The sequence below is a fragment of the Aedes aegypti genome, unplaced genomic scaffold (genome assembly GCF_002204515.2).
Source record: "Aedes aegypti strain LVP_AGWG unplaced genomic scaffold, AaegL5.0 Primary Assembly AGWG_AaegL5_hic_scaff_1435_46_PBJ_arrow, whole genome shotgun sequence".
Classification (NCBI taxonomy): Eukaryota; Metazoa; Arthropoda; class Insecta; order Diptera; family Culicidae; genus Aedes; species Aedes aegypti.
In genome coordinates, this window is record NW_018734873.1 from 1 (window position 1) to 23,537 (window position 23,537).

At 40.1% G+C, this 23,537-nt stretch overlaps 2 protein-coding genes across 2 annotated transcripts; both read right to left on the minus strand.

Moving 5' to 3' along the window:
* Nucleotides 1-4,869: 4,869 nt before the first annotated feature.
* LOC5578990 lies at nt 4,870-18,872 on the minus strand. The gene is made up of 6 exons (XM_021856264.1): nt 17,629-18,872; nt 14,800-15,099; nt 13,355-13,690; nt 6,391-6,544; nt 5,623-6,331; nt 4,870-5,557 (listed from the first exon to the last, which is right to left on the minus strand). Exons 1-5 carry the CDS (start codon nt 17,692-17,694, stop codon nt 5,886-5,888), a joined length of 1,302 nt encoding a protein of 433 aa, XP_021711956.1. The 5' UTR covers nt 17,695-18,872; the 3' UTR covers nt 4,870-5,557; nt 5,623-5,885.
* Nucleotides 18,873-19,318: 446 nt separating this feature from the next.
* On the minus strand, nt 19,319-21,462 carry LOC110680461. Its single transcript, XM_021856265.1, has 4 exons — nt 21,063-21,462; nt 20,869-20,999; nt 19,826-20,143; nt 19,319-19,767 (listed from the first exon to the last, which is right to left on the minus strand). The coding sequence occupies exons 2-4, from the start codon at nt 20,923-20,925 to the stop codon at nt 19,495-19,497; spliced, it is 648 nt and encodes a 215-aa protein (XP_021711957.1). The 5' UTR covers nt 20,926-20,999; nt 21,063-21,462; the 3' UTR covers nt 19,319-19,494.
* Between the last annotated feature and the right edge of the window lie 2,075 nt (nt 21,463-23,537).

Consider the following 23,537-nt stretch of genomic DNA (forward strand, 5'->3'; position numbering starts at 1 on the left):
TAAACCATTTCCATTGCCGCCAAACCCTTCGTCTCCCCGGGACCACCAAGAAGGCATTGCTTCGGAGAGGGGCTATTGCACATCGCATCCTCCAGGTTAGCTGCATAGCCATGCAGCAACGAACATCGATGACACGCTTAGGGGGGTCCACCAAGGTAGCATGCTGGCGCTTTGCCAGCTTCCCAGGTGGTCCTCACCTCCCGTTGTCCGCTGAAAGCGGGCAGGGTCGACCACTACGCCCGCGCCCAGCTGCACCGCAGGTATCAAGAACTGATACTGCGGGCTTCGCAATTTGACCTACTGAAGGCTCAGGCCCTATCAGCTAGCACCAGCTGGGATTGCTGACGAAGGGGCCTCCACCTGCCCCGAACAACCAGAGGCTCGTACCAACCCAGTAGGCCGGCGCTAAGACAGCAGCGCTACCAGGATGTTCTCCCCGCGGCCACTTAATCGCTGTAAGAGTCAATTTCGACCGTAGGGCACCGGTATGACCTACGTAGCCGACTGCGAACCCTTGGACCACCTGTTGTTTAGCGTCTGCACTAGCCACTCCTCGAGTCCACTCGCCACCTCCTTTGCAGTTCCGAGACGATGTGGGTGATAGCCGATGAAACGGCATTCCAGCCAAACTCGTCTGCACACATCCTCTGGACCAAATTGTCCGGAGTCGTGTCCCGACCGCATGTGGCTAACATGCGGTCACGCATTGTGCGGAAACGCGGGCACACGAACAAAACGTGTTCCGCCGTTTCCTCTAAACCTGCACAAACTGGACATTCGGGAGAACCCGCATGACCGAAACGGTGTAGATACTGTCTAAAGCAACCATGGCCCGAAAGGACCTGTGTCAGGTGGAATGTTAGTTCCCCATGGCGCCTATTGACCCAGATATCTAACCTCGGAATCAACCTGTGAGTCCACACTCCCTTGGTGGAACTGTCCCACGCACGCTGCCATTTGACCATGGAGGCCAGTCTGGCAGTCCTGCGTATGCCTCTTTTTTTTTTTTGACGTTGGATAACGTCTTACGGCAACATACTGGGGTACAATTTCGAAAAACGAAAAATCGCCCGCGTCACGAAAAGTGGTTGTGCCGCGCATTTCGAAGCACTCTATGTCTTCCATGATAAGGATACCAATAGGCACCATACCGGTGATGACGCAGAGTGCATCGTGTGACACGGTACGGTACGCGCTCGCAACCCTCAGGCACATTAGCCTATAAGTACTCTCTAGCTTGCTACGGTAGCTCTTGGTACTTAAGGCCGTGCCCCAAGCCGGGCCACCATACCTCAGTATGGACGAGGCGACACTGGCCAGAAGCTTTCGCTTGCTGGCGTACACCGCAGAGCTATTGGACATCATCCGGGACAGTGCCACAATAGCTGTGGAGGCTCTCTTGCAGGCATAATCGACGTGGCTACCGAAGGTAAGCTTATCGTCGATCATCACCCCCAAGTGTTTGACGGAGCGCTTCGAAGTGATCGTGCAGTCGCCTACACTGATCACCGCTTGCTGCACCGACTTTCGGTTGTTGACAACAACCGCCTCAGTTTTGTGGTGAGCCAATTCCAGTTTCCTGGAGCTCATCCACTTCTCCACAATTGCGATCGAGTGGGCTGCAGTCAATTCCACTTCTTCGATCGATTCACCGTAGACCTCCAGCGTAATATCGTCGGCAAAGCCAACGATGACCACACCCGCCGGGAATTTTAATCTCAACACCTCGTCGTACATGACATTCCATAACACCGGGCCCAGGATGGAACCTTGCGGGACTCCTGAGGTTATGTGAAAGCACTTCCGACCCACCTCTGTGTCATAGACTAATACCCGATTCTGGAAGTAACTTCCGAGAATCTTGTACAGGTACTCGGGTATCCCCAGACGCAGGAGCGCATCGGCAATAGCCGCCCAACTGGCACTATTAAATGCGTTCCTTACATCCAGAGTCACTACTGCGCAGTAGCGAATCCCCCTCCTCTTACGCTGGAGTGCTATCTCAGCGGTTTTCTTAACCGTCAGAATAGCGTCTACGGTGGACTTCCCTTTCCGGAAGCCGAACTGGTTGCTTGAGAGACCATTTACACTCTCAGTGTACCTCAACAGTCTTTTGAGGATGATCTTCTCGAGCACCTTCCCCGCCGTGTCAATCAAGCATATTGGTCTATACGCCGACGGGTCACCAGGTGGTTTCCCCGCCTTTGGCAATAGTACCAGGCTCTGCCTCTTCCACGCATCTGGAAATACTCCCTCGTCCAGGCATATCTGCATAGCAGATCTGAACATACCGGGAGCCTCCAAGATTGCGACTTTGAGGGCCAGGTTTGGAACTCCGTCCGGACCTGGTGCCTTCCCCATGCTTAGGGATTTTGCAATCCCTACAAGTTCTTCATCGGTTACTCTATCCTCATCGCCAGCCCCAATCCCCGGCTGTCCTACAAAAGGAGGCCATGGGCTAGGGTTGTGGCGCGGAAAGAGCCCCTCGATGATCCTCTCCAGCATCTGTGGAGATTGCTCCGTAGGAGCAATTGCACCTCTTGTCTTCGCCATAACGATCCTGTAGGCATCACCCCACGGGTTCACGTTGGCACTCTGACAGAGTCTCTCAAAGCAGGCCTTTTTGCTTGCCCTTATCTCGGACTTCAGCGCGACTTTGGCAGCGGTGAACACCGCCCGTCGTTCTTCACGCTCCTGTGGCAGTCTACAACGTACACTGAACGAAATCACCCGCCAGAAACTGAATGATTTTTGTCTCATCCGAGCCCCATGCCTATAATCAGACGATTTAAAGAAAGCCGTCATTCAGTCCCTCGTTTGACAGAATCAAAACAACCTGTACGAGAATCATTCTTTTTCCCTTTCATAATCATACAGTTGTAGATCAAAACAAAGCAATACCAGGATGAAAATCATTCCATAGTAGTCCAGATCAGTGTTTGCGCAATGGATTAATACCATTCAGAAATATAAATGTATTCATATGGGTAGTTTTAAAGTGATAGGGTTTATTTCTTTCGATAATATTCTAGAAAAACAAATATTACAACCATTTTATTTTATGTTCAAGCAAAATACAAAGCTTATTGAGATTACATTCACTGTTTGAGATTATTTATAATATCTTTGAATTTTATTATTATTATAATTATTGATTAGTGACACTTTACCAAACATATGGCATTCGTGTCAGATAGTTATTATATAATGAAACGGTTGTGCAATTATTGTTTTACTAGAATATTTTTAATAGTTTTTCTATACGTCAAGCTCGTGTTACTGATGAAAATAAAATTATAATATTTATTTTAAGATTATACATTATTTTATTCCAATATTAACCTAGTTTTCTTCGTCTTGTATATCTTCAAAAGCAAACGTTCTTCTTCTAAACATTAAAACATTCCCTACTCGCTCAAGTGCAAATGGAGGACCATCAAATATATCAATTTCTAATAGGCTGACGCTTTTTGTATTGCTTCCTATTTCATATGCTTGATAATGTTCATGATATTTTACTATGGTCCATTGACATACTGTTAAAAATAATTGTTTTTTGAGCTTAACTATGTCGATAATTTGATAGGCCTCTGTAGATGATGCAAACGTTACTGTCAAAAATTGTCCTTCTTTATAATTAATATTTTTGTAAGTTATTGATTTTGTAGTTTGAATAACATCGTTACTAGCTATTGTAAAGGTGGTATTAAGTTCCCTAAAATATGTTTTTTCCGCCCATGTGCCGTTTGTAAACTCAGCACTAGTATCAGACCTTAGAAAGTTATTATTTACAACATCATACGTAAAAAATATTCCTGCTTTAATACACATAGTATAACATGGGTTTTTTCTTGAAGAAGTGTTATCGAAGTATTGTTTGAAATCTCGATGACGAGCTTCATATCTAAAACAACTTATTTTTTTCAGCGGACCACTGTGCTTAATAATAGTTGCATAATGGTTAAAAAGTGTTGTTTCGGTTTAAGGTTTTGTTCGAAAAGTGTGGTGTACAATGTATGGTGTTTACTAACTAAGCTATTAAGTTGATTTAGGTCTTTAGGACTAAATGCAGGTAAATTGATCAGGTCTAAAGTTTTTATCAAAATAGTTGCATATTCCCAAACAGGATCTTCTGGTGGAAAAAAAGGACCAAAAATGAAAGTGAAGTAAATACTAAAAACATACATTTCGTTAGCAGTCATTTTAAGCGAGATAGATTTTTTTGATTTAATTGTGGTTTCGTCCATATCTGGCATTCTCGATAATCCCTGTTCCAGTCTGTAATTATTCAACGATTTTCGTTTTCTGTTTATTTCTGCTAGTGTGGCATATTTTTTAATGTTAATGCAATAATTGATTATTTCCACAAAACCATAATAACAAACGCCAGTACTATACAGATCGTGCATCACATCTGCATAGAGGTTTTCTACCACATGAAACGAAGGTAATTGATTAAAAATGGAATTTGCTACTAATCCACTCTCAGATTGCTTTTGTAAGACATCTAATTCATAGTTTTCTCTGTTACGTAGATCACCTGTGTATTCCATGTGGTCAACTGCTAATAAGTGTTTTCCTCTTCTGCAAAATCTGCAATAATATTTCGCTGAGAACGATCCGGAAAATTTTAAAATTTGGTGAATTCCTAAGTTATCTCCCTGCACCAGTGTGAGTACATTGTAGACCCGTTGTTCTACGCCATTAATATTGATTAAAATACCATTCAACTCAAATTCTTTAAATTTTTCTATCACGTGAATCATGAACTGTTCTACTCCATGCTCTGCTATATCGGTCTTCTTAATAGCCCCTGCTACAAAAATATTACAAAGTTTGGCTCTGTACTGCTCAGGAAGAGTAGCATATCCGTAATACAGCCCACAAATGCAATGTTTTTTGGAGTGCGAGCTAAGCGGGTCATTTATTTCAAACTCATCTGCATAGAAAAATATTGGGATTATTGTCCTGTCTGGATATTTAGCATAAATCTTTTGATAGGTTGAACCATTGATATAGTGACACAGATTTGGTTTTCCCATTAAGGTATTTACGTTTTGTTTCATTTCTTCAAAACATTATCGCTTTCTAGAAACTTCCTAATTTGGAACTCTAGGTCCATCAATACCAAGCAAGCCTTACTATTCTGGGCAAAATCATCATCATTTACATCGACATTGATAATTCCGTTTCTTTGAATTATAAACATTTGTGGCTTTCTCATCAGATCTCTATCTCTTAAATATTTAAACAGCTTATGTTCAGTATCGATAAAGTCGAATAAAGAAGATATTTTACTTAACATAACGTCGAATGTATACTGCGCTTGAGGATCACTCGCTGCTGGTGCACATGCTCGGATGAGCTGCTCCAGTTGAGAATACATTGATTTAATTTCTCTTTGAATATCTATCACATCTTTACGGGTAAAATTTCTCTTCTTGTGTAACGCGAGTATAAAGCTGAGCGCTTTCTGCTCGACCGTTCTAATCGACTCATGTATCGTAGTTGATTTCTCTGCTTCTACTGTTTTATTGGATACCAAGCTGGTATTTGGCTGAAATGAAAAAATCGGGAAGAACTTAGTTGTAAATTTTAAATTACAGAGGAAACTTATTTTACCGTTTCAGTATCATTAGCAGCAGCGAGCTGTTCATCATTTATATTGCTTTCGTCGTATTCCATTGGTTCTTCACGACAAATTAAATGAGTCTTAAGATGACGACTAAATCTATACATATTCGTGAGCTTTTGAGTACAATGTTGAAACGTGCATACTAATCGGAGCGGTTTTTCCAGACGGTGAGTTTTTAGGTGTGCGATATATTCGTTTACTTCAGTGAACATCTGTTGACACCCTGTACAAAAACACTTGATGTAATTGGTCATTTTTGTAACTTTTTAATTATTTCGATTTCCTTGTACTGAGCGGGTGCACGAATGTTGTAAAGGGTTTCTTCAACAGTGTACCATATGAGCTTGGTAACTTTCGAAAATGGGATGTTCATAACATTGCACATCTTAATAACTATGTCAACCGCCCGAGCTACAGAATTGGTTTTGTATAAAAGGCGATCAAATACGACGTAGAACTCTCCAGACATGTCCCTGTAACTGGAACCCAACGCGATTACTTTTGGGTGTGGAGGAATGTTCTGGGTTGCATACGACTCGAACAATTTGCGAATGTTGTCGACTCCACTTTGCACATTTGCAGCAAACATCAAGATATCCTCCTGAGCAGTAAGGATCGCTGGCCTGGCATTTTTATTTATTTTGCATGGCTTCACACAGCAATTCAGCAAAATTAACGTACAACATACAAGCACATCTGAAATGAACAGAAATGTGAAACTATGGTTGGTTTTTATTTTTATTCAATTAACTAACCGTGTGTAGCATCGTCGTGATTCATATATTCGAGGACAGTCATTGAAAACTCATCATGTACTTTGAGAATAAAGTACGGTTTCAACTTTTTCACTAGCTCGGTCCAATTCGCAATGCCTTCCGAAAATCCGAGGGAGTGATAGTCGGCGTCAATCTATGAAAGTGCAGAAATTAGAAAAATAGAATAATATGTATTCAATTCCTCAGAAACTCAATACACTCATGAAGCAATAACGTCTATAATTTATAGGAGCTGGGGGCTAAAAAAGTGTAACACCGCAAGCCGCAAGTATTAGGTATTCGAAAAAGCGCAACAGAGAAAAGAGAGAGAGGGGTACTTACTTACTTATTTGGCTTTACATCAATTATCTTGATAAAGCCTCGCCAACAATATTTCGCCAATTCCCTCGGTTCATGGCCGCTTCTCTCCATCCTCGACTGTGACCCACGCTCTCCAGGTCCTGGTGTACCTGGTCAATCCACCTAGCTCGCTGCGCCCCACGCCTTCTTGTTCCGACCGGATTCGTGGCGAACACCATCTTTACAGGGTTGTTGTCCGGCATTCTTGCAACATGCCCTGCCCAGCGTATCCTTCCAGCTTTAGCTACCTTCACGATACTGGGTTCGCCGTAGAGTTGAGCGAGCTCGTGGTTCATCCTTCGCCGCCACACGCCGTTCTCCTGCACGCCGCCGAAGATCGTCCTTAGCACTCGGCGTTCGAAAACCCCAAGAGCTTGCAAGTCCTCCCCGAGCATAGTCCACGCCTCATGCCCATAGAGGACTACCGGTCTTATAAGCGTTTTGTACATCGTGCATTTGGTGCGGGGGTGAATCTTTCTTGACCGCAGTTTCTTCTGGAGCCCATAGTAGGCACGACTTCCGCAGATGATGCGCCTTCGTATTTCCCGACTAACATTGTTGTCAGCCGTCAACAAGGATCCGAGGTAGACGAACTCGTCCACCACCTCGAAGGTATCCCCGTCTATCGTAACACTGCTTCCTAGGCGGGCCCTGTCGCGCTCAGTTCCGCCAACCAGCATGTACTTTGTTTTCGACGCATTCACCATTAGCCCGACTCTTGTTGCTTCGCGTTTCAGGCGGGTGAACAAATCTGCCACCGTTTCAAATTTTCTCCCAATAATATCCATGTCGTCCGCGAAGCAAACAAATTGTCCGGATCTCGTGAAAATCGTGCCTCGACTGTTAAGTCCGGCTCTCCGCATGACACCTTCAAGCGCAATATTGAATAACAGGCACGAAAGTCCGTCGCCCTGTCGTAGTCCCCGCCGAGACTCGAACGAACTGGAGTGTTCGCCCGAGATCTTCACGCAGTTTTGCACACCGTCCATCGTTGCTCTGATCAATCTTGTGAGCTTCCCGGGAAAGCTGTTCTCGTCCATGATTTTCCATAGCTCTATGCGGTCGATACTATCGTATGCCGCCTTGAAATCGATGAACAAATGGTGCGTAGGGACCTGGTACTCACGGCATTTCTGGAGGATTTGCCGCACGGAAAAGATCTGGTCCGTTGTCGAGCGGCCGTCGATGAAACCTGCTTGATAACTTCCCACGAACTCGTTTGCTATAGGTGATAGACGACGGAAGAGAATCTGGGATAGCACTTTATAGGCGGCGTTTAGGATGGTGATTGCACTGTAGCCTACACGCTGCTCAGTGGAGGAATTTCGCCTAGATGCACTTATGCTAGGCTAGGATAATATTACTACCATTTACGGTAATTATGTTAACAGGGTCGCTTATGCTGTCAGTCGGTTACACTCACACTACCACAATTATGTTCACCGAGTGGGATCGCTGGGAGAAACAAAAAAAGATGTTATGCTGGAAAGATGAACCACAGACTTCTCACGGAAGGGTTGCTCAAAAACCACACTATCTGCCCTTCAGAACGGTCCAATCAGGGCGAGGCCTGGGGGATTTATTAATGTACACGAAAAGCCGAAACTAACCAAAAGAGGTGCAAATTACCCAAATCAGGGATAACTAGGAAAGAACTATGCCACTGATTCAAATTTTAACAACATGCCTGATTTTATTCCTAACATTGGCTTAATATTGAAGTGACGTCACTCTCTTAACTCTAGCTAGCGGTACTTGCGGTTTAACACTTTTTGCAGTGGTTTATAAAGGTGGCGGCGGGTTGACATGCGGTGGAAGTGGCAGATGGCAATGGTGGTGGCGGCTGGACGATGGTGACAAATGGTGGTTCAACAATGGCGGTGGCTAATTCGTCCTGAACAGGACACGGTTCCCTTATGTAGAGCTTTGTCGTCTTCCAAGGCTGGGATACAATTTCTGTCCGTTTGTCGTAAATCGAGATTTCTTGGCGTTTCCCGATCCTTCAGTCCTCGGATGTCGCACAGGTGGCTCTGGGGAAAATATGGGCTTACCAGCAATCGTCCTGGATAAGTCACTTGAACAGAGAAACCAAAAAGGCCCGCTGGACGGACCTTTTTATAATGGTTGTTGGCACACGATTGTTTCCTATTCTTTTTTGGTTTTTACAATAGGTTTACAACGTACTAATAACTGGTGATACTAGATTTAAGGCGATTTTAATTACTTTTAGTTCTTTGCTTTTAAGTTTTATCTTTAAATTTTAAGGACACGTCGCGCACTTCTGACTCCTTGAAAGGTCACGGACAGAAAAACAGAATTAGATTTAGGCCAAGCTCAGAAACGTTAAATATGTGAGAAATGGGCACGAAGTTTGCCGAACATTTGTTAAATTGCCCTCCGTGGGTTACCTTTCGTGCCGTTATACATTGTGTCTTGCATACAAGTTTAAGATTCAAACCGCTGCAAATGAACTAAATTGGGCAGGTGAGTGACTGTCAGACAACATGAGTGTTTGAGTTCTTTTAATTAGGACAGGGTCGAATGGTACTTTTGGTAAGAACTCATAAAGGACAAATTAGGAAAAGGAAAGCATACTTGTGGTGGAGCTACAAGCATACATTATGGGACCAACGGTTACAGCACGATAATTTTCACACTCCAGTTTGTCGCCCTTTTTGTAGATAGGGCATATAACGCCTTGCTTCCACTCCTCCGGTAGCTGTTATGTTTCCCAGATTCTGACTATCAGCCGATGCAGACAAGCGGTCAACCTGTCCGGGCCCATCTTGATGAGTTCGGCTCCGATACCATCCTTGCCAGCGGCTTTGTTGTTCTTGAGCTGTTGAATGGCATCCTTAACTTCCCCCATCGTGGGAGCTGGTTGATTTCCGCTGTCCGCTGTGCTGACGTAGTCATCGCCTTCGCTGTCCTGACCTTCTGTGCCTGTGTTCTCTGCGCCATTCAGGTGTTCATCGTAGTGCTGCTTCCACCTTTCGATCACCTCGCGTCCGTCCGTCAAGATGCTCCCATCCTTATCCCGGCACATCTCAGCTCGCCGCACGAAGCCTTTGCGGGATGTGTTGAGTTTCTGATAGAACTTCCGCGTTTCTTGAGAACGGTGCAGCAACTCCATCTCTTGGCATTCCACCTCTTCCAGGCGGCGCTTTTTGTCCCGGAATAGGCGGGTTTGCTGTTTCCGTTTCAGTCTGTATCGTTCCACGTTTTGCCGCGTACCATGCTGCAGCATTGCAGCCCGCGCTGCATTCTTCTCCTCTAAAACCTCCTGGCACTCCTCGTCGAACCAATCGTTTCTTGAGCTCCGTTCCACATATCCGACAACGCTTTCGGCAGCGTCGTTAATGGCTGCTTTGACTGTCCTCCAGCAGTCCTCAAGAGGGGCCCTATCGAGCTCGCCCTCATCCGGCAACGCTGCCTCAAGATGCTGCGCGTACGCATTGGCGACATCCGGTTGTTTCAGCCGCTCGAGATTGTACCGGGGCGGGCGTCGGTACCGTACATTGTTGACGACGGATAGTTTTGGGCGCAGTTTCACCATCACCAGGTAGTGGTCGGAGTCAATGTTGGCGCCACGATAGGTTCTGACGTCGGTTATGTCGGAGAAGTGCCGTCCATCGATCAAAACGTGGTCGATTTGCGATTCTGTCTGCTGGGGTGATCTCCAGGTGTACCGATACGGGAGGCTGTGCTGGAAGTAGGTGCTACGAATGGCCATGTTCTTGGAGGCGGCAAAATCTATCAGTCGTAGGCCGTTCTCGTTCGTCAGCCGGTGGGCGCTGAACTTTCCAATCGTCGGTCTGAACTCCTCCTCCTGGCCAACCTGAGCGTTCAAATCTCCTATGATGATCTTGACGTCGTGGCTTGGGCAGCGGTCGTACTCGCGTTCGAGCTGCGCGTAAAATGCGTCCTTGTCATCATCAGTGCTTCCGGAGTGTGGGCTATGCACGTTGATTATGCTGAAGTTAAAGAATCGGCCTTTGATTCTTAACTTGCACATCCGTTCATTGATCGGCCACCACCCGATCACGCGCCTTTGCATATCACCCATCACTATAAAAGCTGTTCCCAGCTCGCGTGTGTTGCCGCAGCTCTGGTAGATGGTATGATTACCTCTAAACGTTCGCACCAATGCTCCTGTCCAGCACACCTCCTGCAGCGCTACGATGTCGAAACCGCGGGTCTTCAGTACATCGGAGAGTATGCGAGTACTTCCAATGAAGTTGAGAGATTTGCAGTTCCACGTACCGAGTTTCCAATCGCTAGTCCATTTTCGTCGCTGTGGTCTTTGCCGATTGTTCCGGTCCGTATTCTCTCGTTGACGTTCCTGTGCTGATGTGTTTTTACGGCTGGCTTGCAGGGCCTGACACCAACCCCCTAGATTTCCGGAGGACCATTCCCCCTAAATGTTCGGAGGGCCATAGTGCGCAGTTTAGCTTAGAGTCCTTCTCTGGCACTCGGACGATGATCAGCCGCCCCTGACATGGGGAACAGACGCTGTTGTGAGCCGCTCCTAACATGGAGTACTGACGCTCAAGGTTTGCAGAAGCAAACCCCCCCTTCCCTGTCAGCATACGACCAAAGTTCCCACCGGGGGTTGGTTACCCGATCTTCCCCAAGGTTACTCGTACCCCGGCCAGTACCACGAGGAGGTAGGGATAGAAGTTGCTGGGCAAGAGGCTAAGGACCGCACAAAGGGGTCTATTTTATTCCTGCAGGTACGCGAGGTACCAATGGTACGCCATGCCCAGCCATTTACCGCGCCAGAGAGAGAGGGGTCTGAATCCTGAAAAACAATGGACGTAATTTTTAATCTTCTCTAAGTGCAATATAATAATATATTAATATAAAATTAATATATTTTTATATCTGCCATTTTCTCATCCGACACAAGCTTTTATTTTAAAGTTAAATTCTAGCGATGTCTTATAAAGAAACTGACGTTAATCGTTTTTCGCGATTTCTTAAACCTCCCTACTATTTCTGTCACTTATTTTTCAATACCTTATTCATGTAGAGGAAACTGGATAGATTTGTACCCCTGGGAAACTTATCCCTCCGTATTTTCTCGTAATCTAAATAAGTTCTAGTCCAAATGATGTTGTTCAATACTTTGTCTCTACGAAAGACAACGTCAGAGCTAAAAATTCATCAGATATGGACCAATGCACGAGTTCACTTTTTGACGTTTGAGTGGTGCCGTGTAATTTACGTGACCATGACAACGAATGAATTCGGAACCGCTCAAACGTCAAATTAGTGAACTCGTGCATTGGTCCATACCGTAAAATGTGGCGAATAAAAACACTTTCCGACTTGCTTGGATGTGTACAATTTAAACCGTGTGGATAAAAACCCATTTTATTAGCCTCAAATATGGGTCGCGTCATCCTTTGCTGAAACTCAAATTGCTGTTTAAAAAATAAACATTATGTCGTTAAAAGATTTATAAAAATGTTGTACGTTTCTATTCACCAAAAATGGAACGAATAGAAACACTGTTCGATAAATATCAATCCTTTTTTTTATTTTAATGCAACAATAAACACATTTTCAAGTACATCTTGAAGAAATATCAAAATGTATTTACTTAGTGAAGAAGAAAAATATTTTTCTAAAACAGATTCAATTTTTGATCATTTTTGAAATCGTCAGGAATGGCGGATGTTTCAAGCTGTCAAAAATGATTGAGATTTCAATAATTTCTTCAAGATTTTTTATGAGAAATGTAGCAAAATTTTTAATTTAAAAATAGTCCAGCGATATTCTGTTGCTATTGAACTAATGGAAAAAAATATATCAGATGGTTTTTAAAGTTTATCATTACATAACAGTCGCATTTCTAAATGTATGTCGCTTTGTTTCTATTCGCCCCACTTTTTCACCCCGTTTTACGGTATAAGATATAGGCTGGGGATACTTGATGCAATAAAATTCTACTTAGAAAGTTATAATTTATTGGAATTTTGATATCCTTAATTTCTTCGTTTTGTTTCAATTCAAGTAGCAAAAACTAGGCTACAAGTGTTGCAATTTCATTAAACATTATTATCTTGAATAATTCAATCTCCCATTTTTAAATTAATAAATTTTTGTTTCTAGTGCATGTGTTTTGAAGGGGATCACCAAACTTTCTGAAAAACTTAATAGGGCAAGCTTTAGGAGAAACGATATTTCGAATACTTTAACTGAAATTTTAGTTATACCGTATTCTCATGAGAAACATGTTTAACGAAAAGCCTGTGCAGAACTCTTATCAACATTTAATTTCCTTGCAGAGTTACAACTGCATTTAGAAAAGGGGATCAAGTCTCCTCAGCCTCTCCTACTGTCACATCAAAGACAAAATGAAGACCTCCATGCCCCTAGCAGTTGCCCAAAATGTTATGGCACATAAGGTAAAAGAGAAAAATATAAGGTAATAGAGCAATTTTCCCCAAAAAAATAATCCAAAAGCTTTTGTGAGGTCATTTGTGAGGTCACAAATAAAAGGTTCTTATCTTGCTCCGCCTATTACGAAATTTTTATACTTTACACAGAGGTTGAATTAGGGGAAAGGGTGATTCGAAGTTTACAAAATTACACTTACCAATTGATATCCCAGAGGTTCTGCGTAGTGTCGAAATTTGGCAATGATTTCAACCGGCTTCAGTAATTTTATTTGTTCAAAACGATATGCTTCCGTAGTTTTCCACATTTTCAGCACGGTGTCCCATGGTGCATTATTCAGAGAAAGCCATCTGTTGGCCTCAGACTGTTCGGCTCGTTCAGGGCTGCGGTTTTCTTTTGTTGATAGCTTAGCTGCGTGCTGAAGCTCGCGCCGCTCACGATCACGTTTTGCACCCTTTAGACGCTTGTATGCCTGATAGATAGATCCACCGGGATTTTTTCTTTCCGGTGGTGCAGCCGGAATGTAGTATGTTACCTGTAAGCATACAAATTGTTTGTTACTTAATTATATATGTAGCCATTATACCAGCAAGTATTGATTCCGACATTATGTTTAACCTCTCTACTAGCAGCTTCATTTTTTTTTACCGAAACAAATATTCAAATTGCGATAACTTTTTTTTTTTGTTTTTCAATATTTTTGGCCCATTTATTTCAAAAGTTATCAAAAAACTTTTATTTTCAGAATTTGTGTCGATATTTAGCATCGGTAATCTGATTTTGAAGATATTCCGATATCCCTCGAGGGACCGACACTTCCCATATAAATTGTCTTTGGCCGCTATTTTGTTTTCAGTTTAGTTTTATCAAAAAATAATGTGTGGGCTATACAATGTCAGATAATTGGGAGTTTCTCTGAAATAAAACAGACACATCTGTTGAGTTGTCTTCAAGAAATCTAAAAATTATCTATCAGTTATTGATCAACTATCAAAATCGACACAGATTCTAAAAAAAGAAGAGTTTTTTTTTAAATACTTGTGAAAATATGGTTCAAAATTATCGTAAAATCCAGAAGTTATTGCTATTTGAATATTTGCTGCTAGTAGAGGGATTATTAAGAAGGAAGTCGTTTTTCGGTGCAAGAATGAAAATAAATACGGCAAACTCCCTCTCACTCGATATTTCATAAATCGGTGCAAATACGTTCAACCGCAATGATTTTCCTTAAATATATTATATAAAATACATAGGGGGAGTTTCCTTTGATTTTCCTTAAATATATTATATAAAATACATAGGGGGAGTCTTAAATCCACCAAAACTGTCTTGCGTAAATAATGGACAGCTCCTCACCATTTATCGCAGTAATTTTTATATTTAAGTGTGGAATATATATGCGCGATTGCATAATATCGAGTCAGTGTCTTCAGCGAATTGATTTTTCGTTAAAAATGTACACTGAACACGCCACCACACTTCTATAGAATAGTGCACTGTTATTCCTAATTATCGAAACTGACTGCGCAGTCGAATGGTGAAAGAAGTACAAAGTATTAATTTCTGAAATTCATCTCTATTTCGAGGTTTAATATAATTTCGATTGAGGGAAAGTTCACCGTATTTGAAATATACTTATCTCACCATATCTTCAATTTCGGCAGGGAAACGTAGCTTAATGCAGTGCACGTAGTTTTCAAGTACTGCTTTTGGCAATCGGCATAGAGATAAATTGTTTTCGTGGAAATGACGCAAAATGTGATGATCAGCAATGATTATCGATAGCTCTTTTTTGCTGTCCTTGGATAATGGGCCTTTCAAACTATTCCGAAGGATGGATTGTCCTGTTTCAGTTTTGGCCAATAGAGCGCTTAGATCGTCAGGTGAGAATAAAAGGCCGCTGTTGGGCTCATGTTCATATCTCGGTTGCGAAACGGATGGTACCTGTAAAATCCAAATTAAAATGTATTACAAATGTGTGTTGTGGTGATAAGAACATTTATATATTTATTTATTTATTAATTATTCCATAGATCTACGAAAGCGAAATCAAGTGTAGTCAAACAAGTTATTGAAACGAAACGATCTTGATAACGATTTCTATTATTTTTTTATATAGTTTTTTCCTTCAAATTTGAAGAAATTCTTATGAAAATCAGTGAATTACAGATTAAACTTTGGTATGGGGGATTTTCTCGGCTGAATCGTTGAATTTTGCACAAAGAGTAACTACCATCAGTGCACCAGTATCCGCTCATACCGAAAGAGATAAGTTTAAACAAAATAAATATGAAAACTATAGCCACTAGACGATTTAAATCGACAAATTGAATTATACTGTGGACAATCTTTTGCGTATTTACTCAAATTACCTTACTTTTAAAACTCGTGAGCGGGCTACTGGAACATGAGCGGATACTGGTGCACTGATGGTATTGCATGCAGTACTGGTAGCGACTGAGTGCCTTGAAAATAGGAACTTTTGTTTAACTTGCTTGTATTTGTATGACTTTTTTTCACTTCTTTGTGACATTACAACAAGTATTAATGTTCCTATTACTGTATGTATTTTTTCATGATTTGCTCTAGAAATTACAAAAAAAAAATCAGGTTTTTGTCCGAAGTTTTTTCAGATATTATTTCTTTAGCATTTCAATTAGTTCTTTACGGTCTTTTAAAGTAATTTTTCCAGAATTTTATTTTAGATAGTTTCCAGAATTCAATCTGATATTTTTTGAGGATCAGATATTCCACCAAGGAAGTCCTTCAAAAATTCTTTCAGATTTTTCAATGAAGGTCCCAATTTCTTCAGGAATTCTGTTCTCCAAGTTCGCCAAGTGATTCTTCGATTTATTAACTAATGAGACTTCCTCTGGGCGGATTCCTGAAGGAATTAATTGCTAGAAAAAAAAAAAAACTTTAAATGTTAAAATCTCTGGGAAAATTAATGGATGAAATTTTATATGAAATGAAAAACCTTAAGGGATTTTGGAAAATCCTGGAGAAATTTTCAGATATTTTTGAAGAAAGTTTAACATTTTAAACTAAACAATAATTGAAATTTCTGGGAAAATGTCTTTCAAATTATTAAACAATTCTTGAAGAAACTTTGGAAAACCTAGACAATATCCTGGAGCATTGCAATAGATAAAATATACAATAATAGCACTAGACAAAATGAAATAGGCATTACCATACAAATATCAACAATTTTATCTTAAAAATACCTATAGTATTAGGCCATTAGGTTTTACCGAACTGCTCGGCTGTTGAAAGTTCGGTAAAAATAACAGTATACTGTTAAATAAATTGTGCAGCCTTTTGCAGTAGGATTTACTACAAGGAAAAATTAGTGACTTTAACGTTCAAGAATCCGTCATCGTAATCATCTTCATCATCTTAACTTCAAAAGCAGTTTTTCTGTTCAAAACTGAAAATTATTCGATGAAAATGTGTTCACTGTTTCACAGTGAACACATTTTCGAGTAAATTTTTTTTGATTTTGAACGACAAATCTGGTCTTGAAAATTCTGAAATCAATGACGGATCCTGCCCCCTTAAGGTGATTATAGAACGAAGCCACACCTCAAATTTTCAAGAGCACAAGACTTGAGAACCAAACAGCGCTCTGCGTTGAAAATTTATCCCATTGGTCACCACCAGCAAGCAAGCAACACGAAGAGTTGTCAGATTCTCCAGACTTGTGCACTTTAAGATTTGATGTTTGTCTTCGTTTTATAATCACCTTAAAGACCATTTTGGTTATAAGACACTTTGGAGACCTTCCAAATTAAATTAGGGATTTTGTAGAAACATACCTGCTACCAACCCTAATCTTCTTCTTCTTGGCATTACGTCCTCACTGGGACAGAGCCTGCCTCTCAGCTTAGTGTTCTTATGGGCACTTGCACAGTTATTAACTGAGAGCTTTCTTTGCCAAACTTGCCATTTTCGCATTCGTATATCGTGGGGCAAGTACGGTTATACTCTATGCCCAGAGAAGTCAAGGAAATTTCCATTACGAAAAGATCCTGGACCGACCGGGAATCGAACCCAGACAGCTTCAGCATGGCTTTGCTTTGTAGCCGCGGACTCTAACCACTCGGCTAAGGAAGGCTCCATACCAACCCTAATATTGTGGCCAAATATTAAACGAAAAGCTTTTCCCCTGACGAAGTGAATCAGAAGTGGCAAGTATAGCGTAAAAATATGTATGATTCAACTCGTTATTCATAGTGAACATTACAACCACAGTTACTTTATCCACAGCGTGGCGAACAGACTAATCGGAGGCAGTTGAGCGTGACGTCAATTAACATCTTAAGTACATACATAAGTACGTTGGGACGTCATACTCGATTGGCTCTAACAGTTCTATTTACCAGACTGTAAATATAGTGCCTGTAATTTAAATTCGCTCTAGCAAACTTTTCTACCTATTTAAATACTAATCATTAAATATTTTCAACTTACCACAGCAGGCGGTTTAATTGGTGCGATCTGTTTTTCAACACCTGCTGGTGTGTTTAGGGTTACCATATTTGATCTCTCCGGAAAGAGTACATTTTATCAACTATGTAAAAGAGTACTAAAGAGTACATTCAGGCAAACCTTAATAATTGAAAACGCACTTTTTTTCTAATGTGTTTGTTTTAGTTTCCTTGTTTGACCATTTTTGTTATAAACATTGTTTCTTAATCTGACTTATTAGATCGCATTATGCTATTGACGACCTAAGATTTGTAAAAAATAAATACAATGGTACTTATTACGCCTTTTACACAAAGTCAAATTTTATTCACAGTTTAGTTTGATTGGGATACACGATTTCTTATTTTATATAAATCAGAAAGCCGTTTGACTTTTTGTAATAGTATGATTCATCAAATATTTTCAGCAAGAATTTTCTTAACCAAATGTAGAACAATATAAAGGAAAGCAGAAGAACTGAAAACAATTTTTTTTAAGCTTGGTTCTGAAAAGAAACTCAAGTATTGTCTCTAATTTAAGTGTTACTAAAGAATTCGACATTGTTTCTTTAGAAGGGTTCAACCAGCTTCATCGTTTTCTTATCATCGATTCTTACTTTTGCTTATAACATTACAAAAAAAAATATTTTGCAATGTGTTTTGCATACGAAGCAAGATTTGGTAATCCCTTCTCGTACAACACTAAAATATGTTTCGAAAAGTTAATCAGTTTACTATAATAATGCTAAGAGAGTAACGAAGAAGAGAAATCGATCTTCGTTAGTAAGCCCTTATGAAAAATCAATATCAAATTGCTAAACATTGTAGAAGATTGAAATTGATTGATTTAATTATTTATTGTCGTGTTTAAGTACAACATTTCATAATAAAACCCTGCAATTTCCACAGCTTTGTTCAACCATTGAACCTCCTAGAAGAAATTTCTGCAAAAAAAAATGCTTGAATAAACGTTGTTGAAAATAGTCCAAAATCACTTCAAGAATTTTCGACTGAACAGCAATAGTTGGTTGATTTATCAGACGTTTCATCTTTTTCTATATTGAATAAGTTAAATGAGCATTTAAATACTTTCTTATCATTAATGAGCTAATGGTAGCTAGGGATTTACTTAGTGTTTGTCGAATACCGTTGGATCAGCTGTTTCCATGGTTAACCCTTTTATCAACAGCTTCATTTTACCACCAAAAAGTTATGCAAAGTGCGATAACTTTTTTTCTTCTCATTGTTTTTGCACCATTTTTGTACAGGTTATCGAAAAACTCTTCTATTTTTGGAATCAGTGTTTTGATCATAAGTCGTCTCGTTTTGAAGATAGTCTGGTATTCCTTGGAACCCTAATACTTTCCGTATACATTTTTTGACGCCATTTTGTTTTCTGTTAATTGATCAAAAAATTAAATATGGACTATACAATGTCAGGTAATACTGAGCTCCTCAGAAAAAAATCATTCGAATCGGTTTATTTGTCTCCAAGATATCTAAAAAAGAGACTAGGTACTATGTTTTTTTTAAGTTTTAAAGATCTTTTACGTGTGGAAGGGTTCCAAAAACGTAAATGCACATTATTCCAAAACGGTTGCACCAATATGATTCATTTTTCCACAGTAGGCTCTCATCAAAGAATTGTTTCCAAAAGCGAATAACCAAAAACGATAAAAAGCTGTAGCCTGGGAAATTTATATGGGACTCGTAGTCGGTCCCCAAGAAACTTCGGAATATCTTCGGATCTAGCTGACCAACGATCGAAATCGTTTTTTGAAGACTTGTGAATTAAACTTTTTCTGTGGCGATAACATGATGCTAGTGGTTAATCTGGTTTCTTCAAACGATTTTGTTCAGCAATCGTCAATCATATCCGGAAAAGAGTACAATTGACCCGTTTAGTAAAAAAGAATAGTACACAAATTTTTAAGGCAAAAAAGAGTACATGTACTCTAAAAAGAGTACGTCTGGTAACCCTAGGTGTGTTATCACAATCGGTCGTTTCCATTCTGAGAGCTACGGATGTCCCAACATCAGCAGCGTGAATCCCATCTGTAGTGATCCGTCCTTCATTCACTTCAATCGTGTTAATTCCAGGTTTACACTCTGGGCTACTGTTGAGTGGTCTGATTGCATCGCTCTGCATGGATAAAAATTGCAATTAATGTGATATCTAAACATTCTTACGTAACATTTACCTCCACTATTCCAGAGTCGCGGCTTTGTTGTATGATGTCCTTCGTATTGCTAGCTTCGATCTTGCATGGTCTATCGCCAGCACCTTCAGTTGCCATTAGATCAGTATCTCTATCAGGCGCACATTCGGCATTCTCACTTGAAGCTCCGAAAGGCTTCGAAGCGGATTGTTCCACATCGTTCATTTGCGAGAGATTCTCTCTGTCGTCCTTATGGTGCGGTTCCTCCGAATCTGATTCATCGTTTGAATCACCCTTGATTTGAAACATGTATACGTTAGCTTCCAACGGAGGTATAACGGACTGACCCGGGCCAATTTCCTGTTTAAAATTTGAAAAATAATGGTTTTAGTGAAGTACCTTCCTTCTGGCGTAACGTTCCCACTGGGACAGAGTCTGCTTCTAAGCTTAGTGTTCTTATGAGCACTTCCACAGTTATTAACTGAGAGCTTACTATGCCAATGACCATTTTTGCATACGTATATCGTGTGGCAGGTACGAAGATAGTCTATGCCCTGGAAGTCGAGAAAATTTACAACCCGAAAAGATTCTCGACCGGTGGGATTCGAACCCACGACCCTCAGCTTGGTCTTGCTGAATAGCTGCGCGTTTACCGCTACGGCTATCTGGGTTTTAGTGACGTATACACATGAATAAAAATAAACGAGTGTTCTAAGGTTCTTGGAATCATTTGAATTACGATTAAAATTAATATAATTTGAACAATTGTATTAACAATTGTGTATAAATTCTAAAATATGTCGAACAAATTACTTAAATCGTCTCCTGTTAAAACTATTTGATGTGTGCCGTGATGTTGTATGTTTAAAAAAATCACTTTACAGAGTGCAGAGCTACTTGGGCAATACCATGATTCACTTTGGCCCTTTCTCGACCAAATTATCTGAAAGTTTGCAATAAGAAGCATTTCAATACGACGCACAATGTGGTCAAATACAACCTCAGGAGCTTTCATAAAATAAAACCCTGCCGTAATTAATCAAATGTGCCAAGAATAAGATCCGGCACCCTATTTTTATAATTACCGATGCCGTTTTCCACGCCGCGATGCGCTGGAACACCTCAGCTCCTTTCCCTTCCATGCCAGTTCCCTCCAGAACGATCTCCCATTCTGATTCGGTGACGGTCCCGAAGCACTCGGCGGGGTAATGTTTATCTAAACAAAAAAGATAGTAATATTATTAATAAATGTGAACTACAGAAAAATTATCATTCTTACCGAATAGTGTCAACACAATGGGCCCTATTCTGAATATCACTTTCACGCTCACTTACACTTCACCTTCCAGTCACTTCACTTGTTTTGCTCTATTCCCGTTGTCACGGACGGTGAAGTGATTGAAAATGAACTCAGTGGAGTGACAACTGCAGTGAAGTGGTATTCATAATAGCTTTTTTTATAGTGAGATGCCACGAATAGTCACTAGTTGCGTTGAATGGTTTTTGAACATGATAAGGTAATAGAAATGTCTGTTTATTATTTGCCTGATTAGAATTGTTCAATTTTGAATCAATGTATCGATAATTACATAAAGATTAAAATACAGGTTTGTTTGGTGCGATTTTGAAAGTAGATTTGAAACTTTCGCGCGGATATAAACTATTAAATTTCAATCAGATTATCCATATTATAATCAATAATTCGAATGACTTAACAGTTTTAATTGATTATGTAGAACATGAGATAAGTCTAACAAGAATTGCATTTGTGTTCCTACAAGCGTGGGATGCCTTTTGAATTTCATAGGCAAGGATTTACTGGTTTGGTAGAGAATTAGAAAAAGGGTTTTGTCGACTACTAAATGTATTTTAAATAGTGGTGAACGCAAACAGGACTTCAATTATAGGGAATCTTGAATACATTTCGAGATAGATCCATTTATCAGCTTTTAATTGTCTATCACGTTTAAAATATTAAATGTTCTTTTTAAAGTACGGAGCGTTTATCGGCAGAAGATCTAGCTCAATACTTTGTAAACAACAACTGAAACTATGCTAATTTTATTATTTTAAATCAGAATTTTTTTTAGAGTTGGATAGAAGAGATAAAATCCACATCTTTCGATTTTCATATACAATGATTCGTTGTAGTCCTTTTTTCAATAAACTTTTTATCTGGGAGTTTATTGAAAAAGGCTGGTTTACTGCTGAACAGAAAAGTAATCGCTCATCTCGATGCGGGTGTAATTCAAATCTATTCAGAATTGTTCAACGATTTAACTTTTCTTTAATGGCAGTACCCAGTTGAGAAGAAATGTAAATTGAAATTTTAGCTCTTTGTTGAAAATATCATGATCCTTTCGGTCAAGAAATTTGAAGTAAACAATTTATGTTTTTGAGCCTCCTCCAGTAGCTCCAACTACGTAGTTATTATTCCGCTACATTTTTTTTACATGTGTAGGCCCACATCTATTGTCTAATTTGCAATTACAAAAATGTTCATGAGATTTCTGTCAATAAGCAGAAATTTTCTACAGCGACTCCCGTTTGAGTTGACCTTTCTTTCCTTTGCGTATAGCGAGCGGAAAAAAATTGTTTTGTTCGATTCTTGCCTCACTTTCCCGCAAAAAAAATAAAGGCCAATACATTACTTTTTAACAGCAAATCGGGACTAAATATAATGTTCTGCTTCCACAAATAACAAAAACATAAGATTTGTTAAACAAAAAGCATAAAGAATGCTGTTTTAAACTTGTTCTTTTGTACGTGACAACTCTTCACCTACCCGAACGGCGGTGAAGAGTTTCCACTTCAAGTGATTGCTTTTGTCGATCTTCGCCGGGTAGCGTGCCATTCGTAATAGCTCGTGTTCATGCGCGCGATCACTTGCGATGAACTTCTCCACATTTTCTCACTTAGGTGATATCCGTAATAGGAAAGTGATCACTTAACCTATTTGTCACCGTGAGTGAAATCCGGAATAGGGCCCAATGGCTGCAGGCAATCCAATTTGCATTGACACGGTGTAAATGTGGTGGAATTTTTCGTCCACCACCCACATTTGTCGTTCGAACGTTGTCATATTACAACCAACGTTTATATTTCGCTACCACTGCACTTTTTTCACCATTACGGTTTTATTATCACTTCGAAAAACGATCAAAATATCGCGGAATCACCGGACGTAGAGCACACGCGACCGCCATTTGTATTTCTGAAAAAGGGGAAATTTTAGAGATTTTGAAGAATTATGATTTTATCTCTGTAATGCTTATAATTCGATGCATATGTTCGTGAATGATATCCGACTTTCAATAGATACTGAAGAAAGGAGCTTAAAAATGGGATTAAAAATAGCTGAGAAATGAATGCAAAATGTAAAAAAAAAATGAATAATTTCAGAGAAATTTTTTTTCCCAAGTACTTTAGAAAATTCTTCCAATGATATTCTGAAAATCAGTAATCCCGATTTCAATGAAAATTGAAAGGCTTTATATTGAATGTCAGAGCTTTCAAAATTTAGCCGATAAAGAACTTAAATCGTCAACAAATGCTGAGATATCGATCAAAATTCCAGAGAGTTGAAAATATAAATCATTGCTTTTTCCTAGTACTTCATCGATCTGTTTGAATCATAACTCTGTAACGAAATGTCCGATCGGCAATGCCAATTCAATTAGCGTTCTAGGGAATGGTTGCTAGGCTTTCTTTTAGAGCTAAAAATGTTTACATAAAATCGGTGACAAACGGCTTG

Bases quoted from the DNA above. Each gene is read 5' to 3' on its own strand.
- LOC5578990 (XM_021856264.1), bottom strand. From the start codon at position 17,694: ATGGTAACCCTAAACACACCAGCAGGTGTTGAAAAACAGATCGCACCA. The intron at 15,100-17,628 runs GTAAGTTGAAAA...TGGATTTTACAG, and splicing joins CAATTAAACCGCCTGCTGTG to GTACCATCCGTTTCGCAACC. The intron at 6,332-6,390 runs GTTAGTTAATTG...TGTTCATTTCAG, and splicing joins TCACGACGATGCTACACACG to ATGTGCTTGTATGTTGTACG.
- LOC110680461 (XM_021856265.1), bottom strand. From the start codon at position 20,925: ATGGAAGGGAAAGGAGCTGAGGTGTTCCAGCGCATCGCGGCGTGGAAA. The intron at 20,144-20,868 runs GTAATTATAAAA...AATTTTAAACAG, and splicing joins CGGCGTGGAAAACGGCATCG to GAAATTGGCCCGGGTCAGTC. The intron at 19,768-19,825 runs GTAAATGTTACG...TTATCCATGCAG, and splicing joins GCGACTCTGGAATAGTGGAG to AGCGATGCAATCAGACCACT.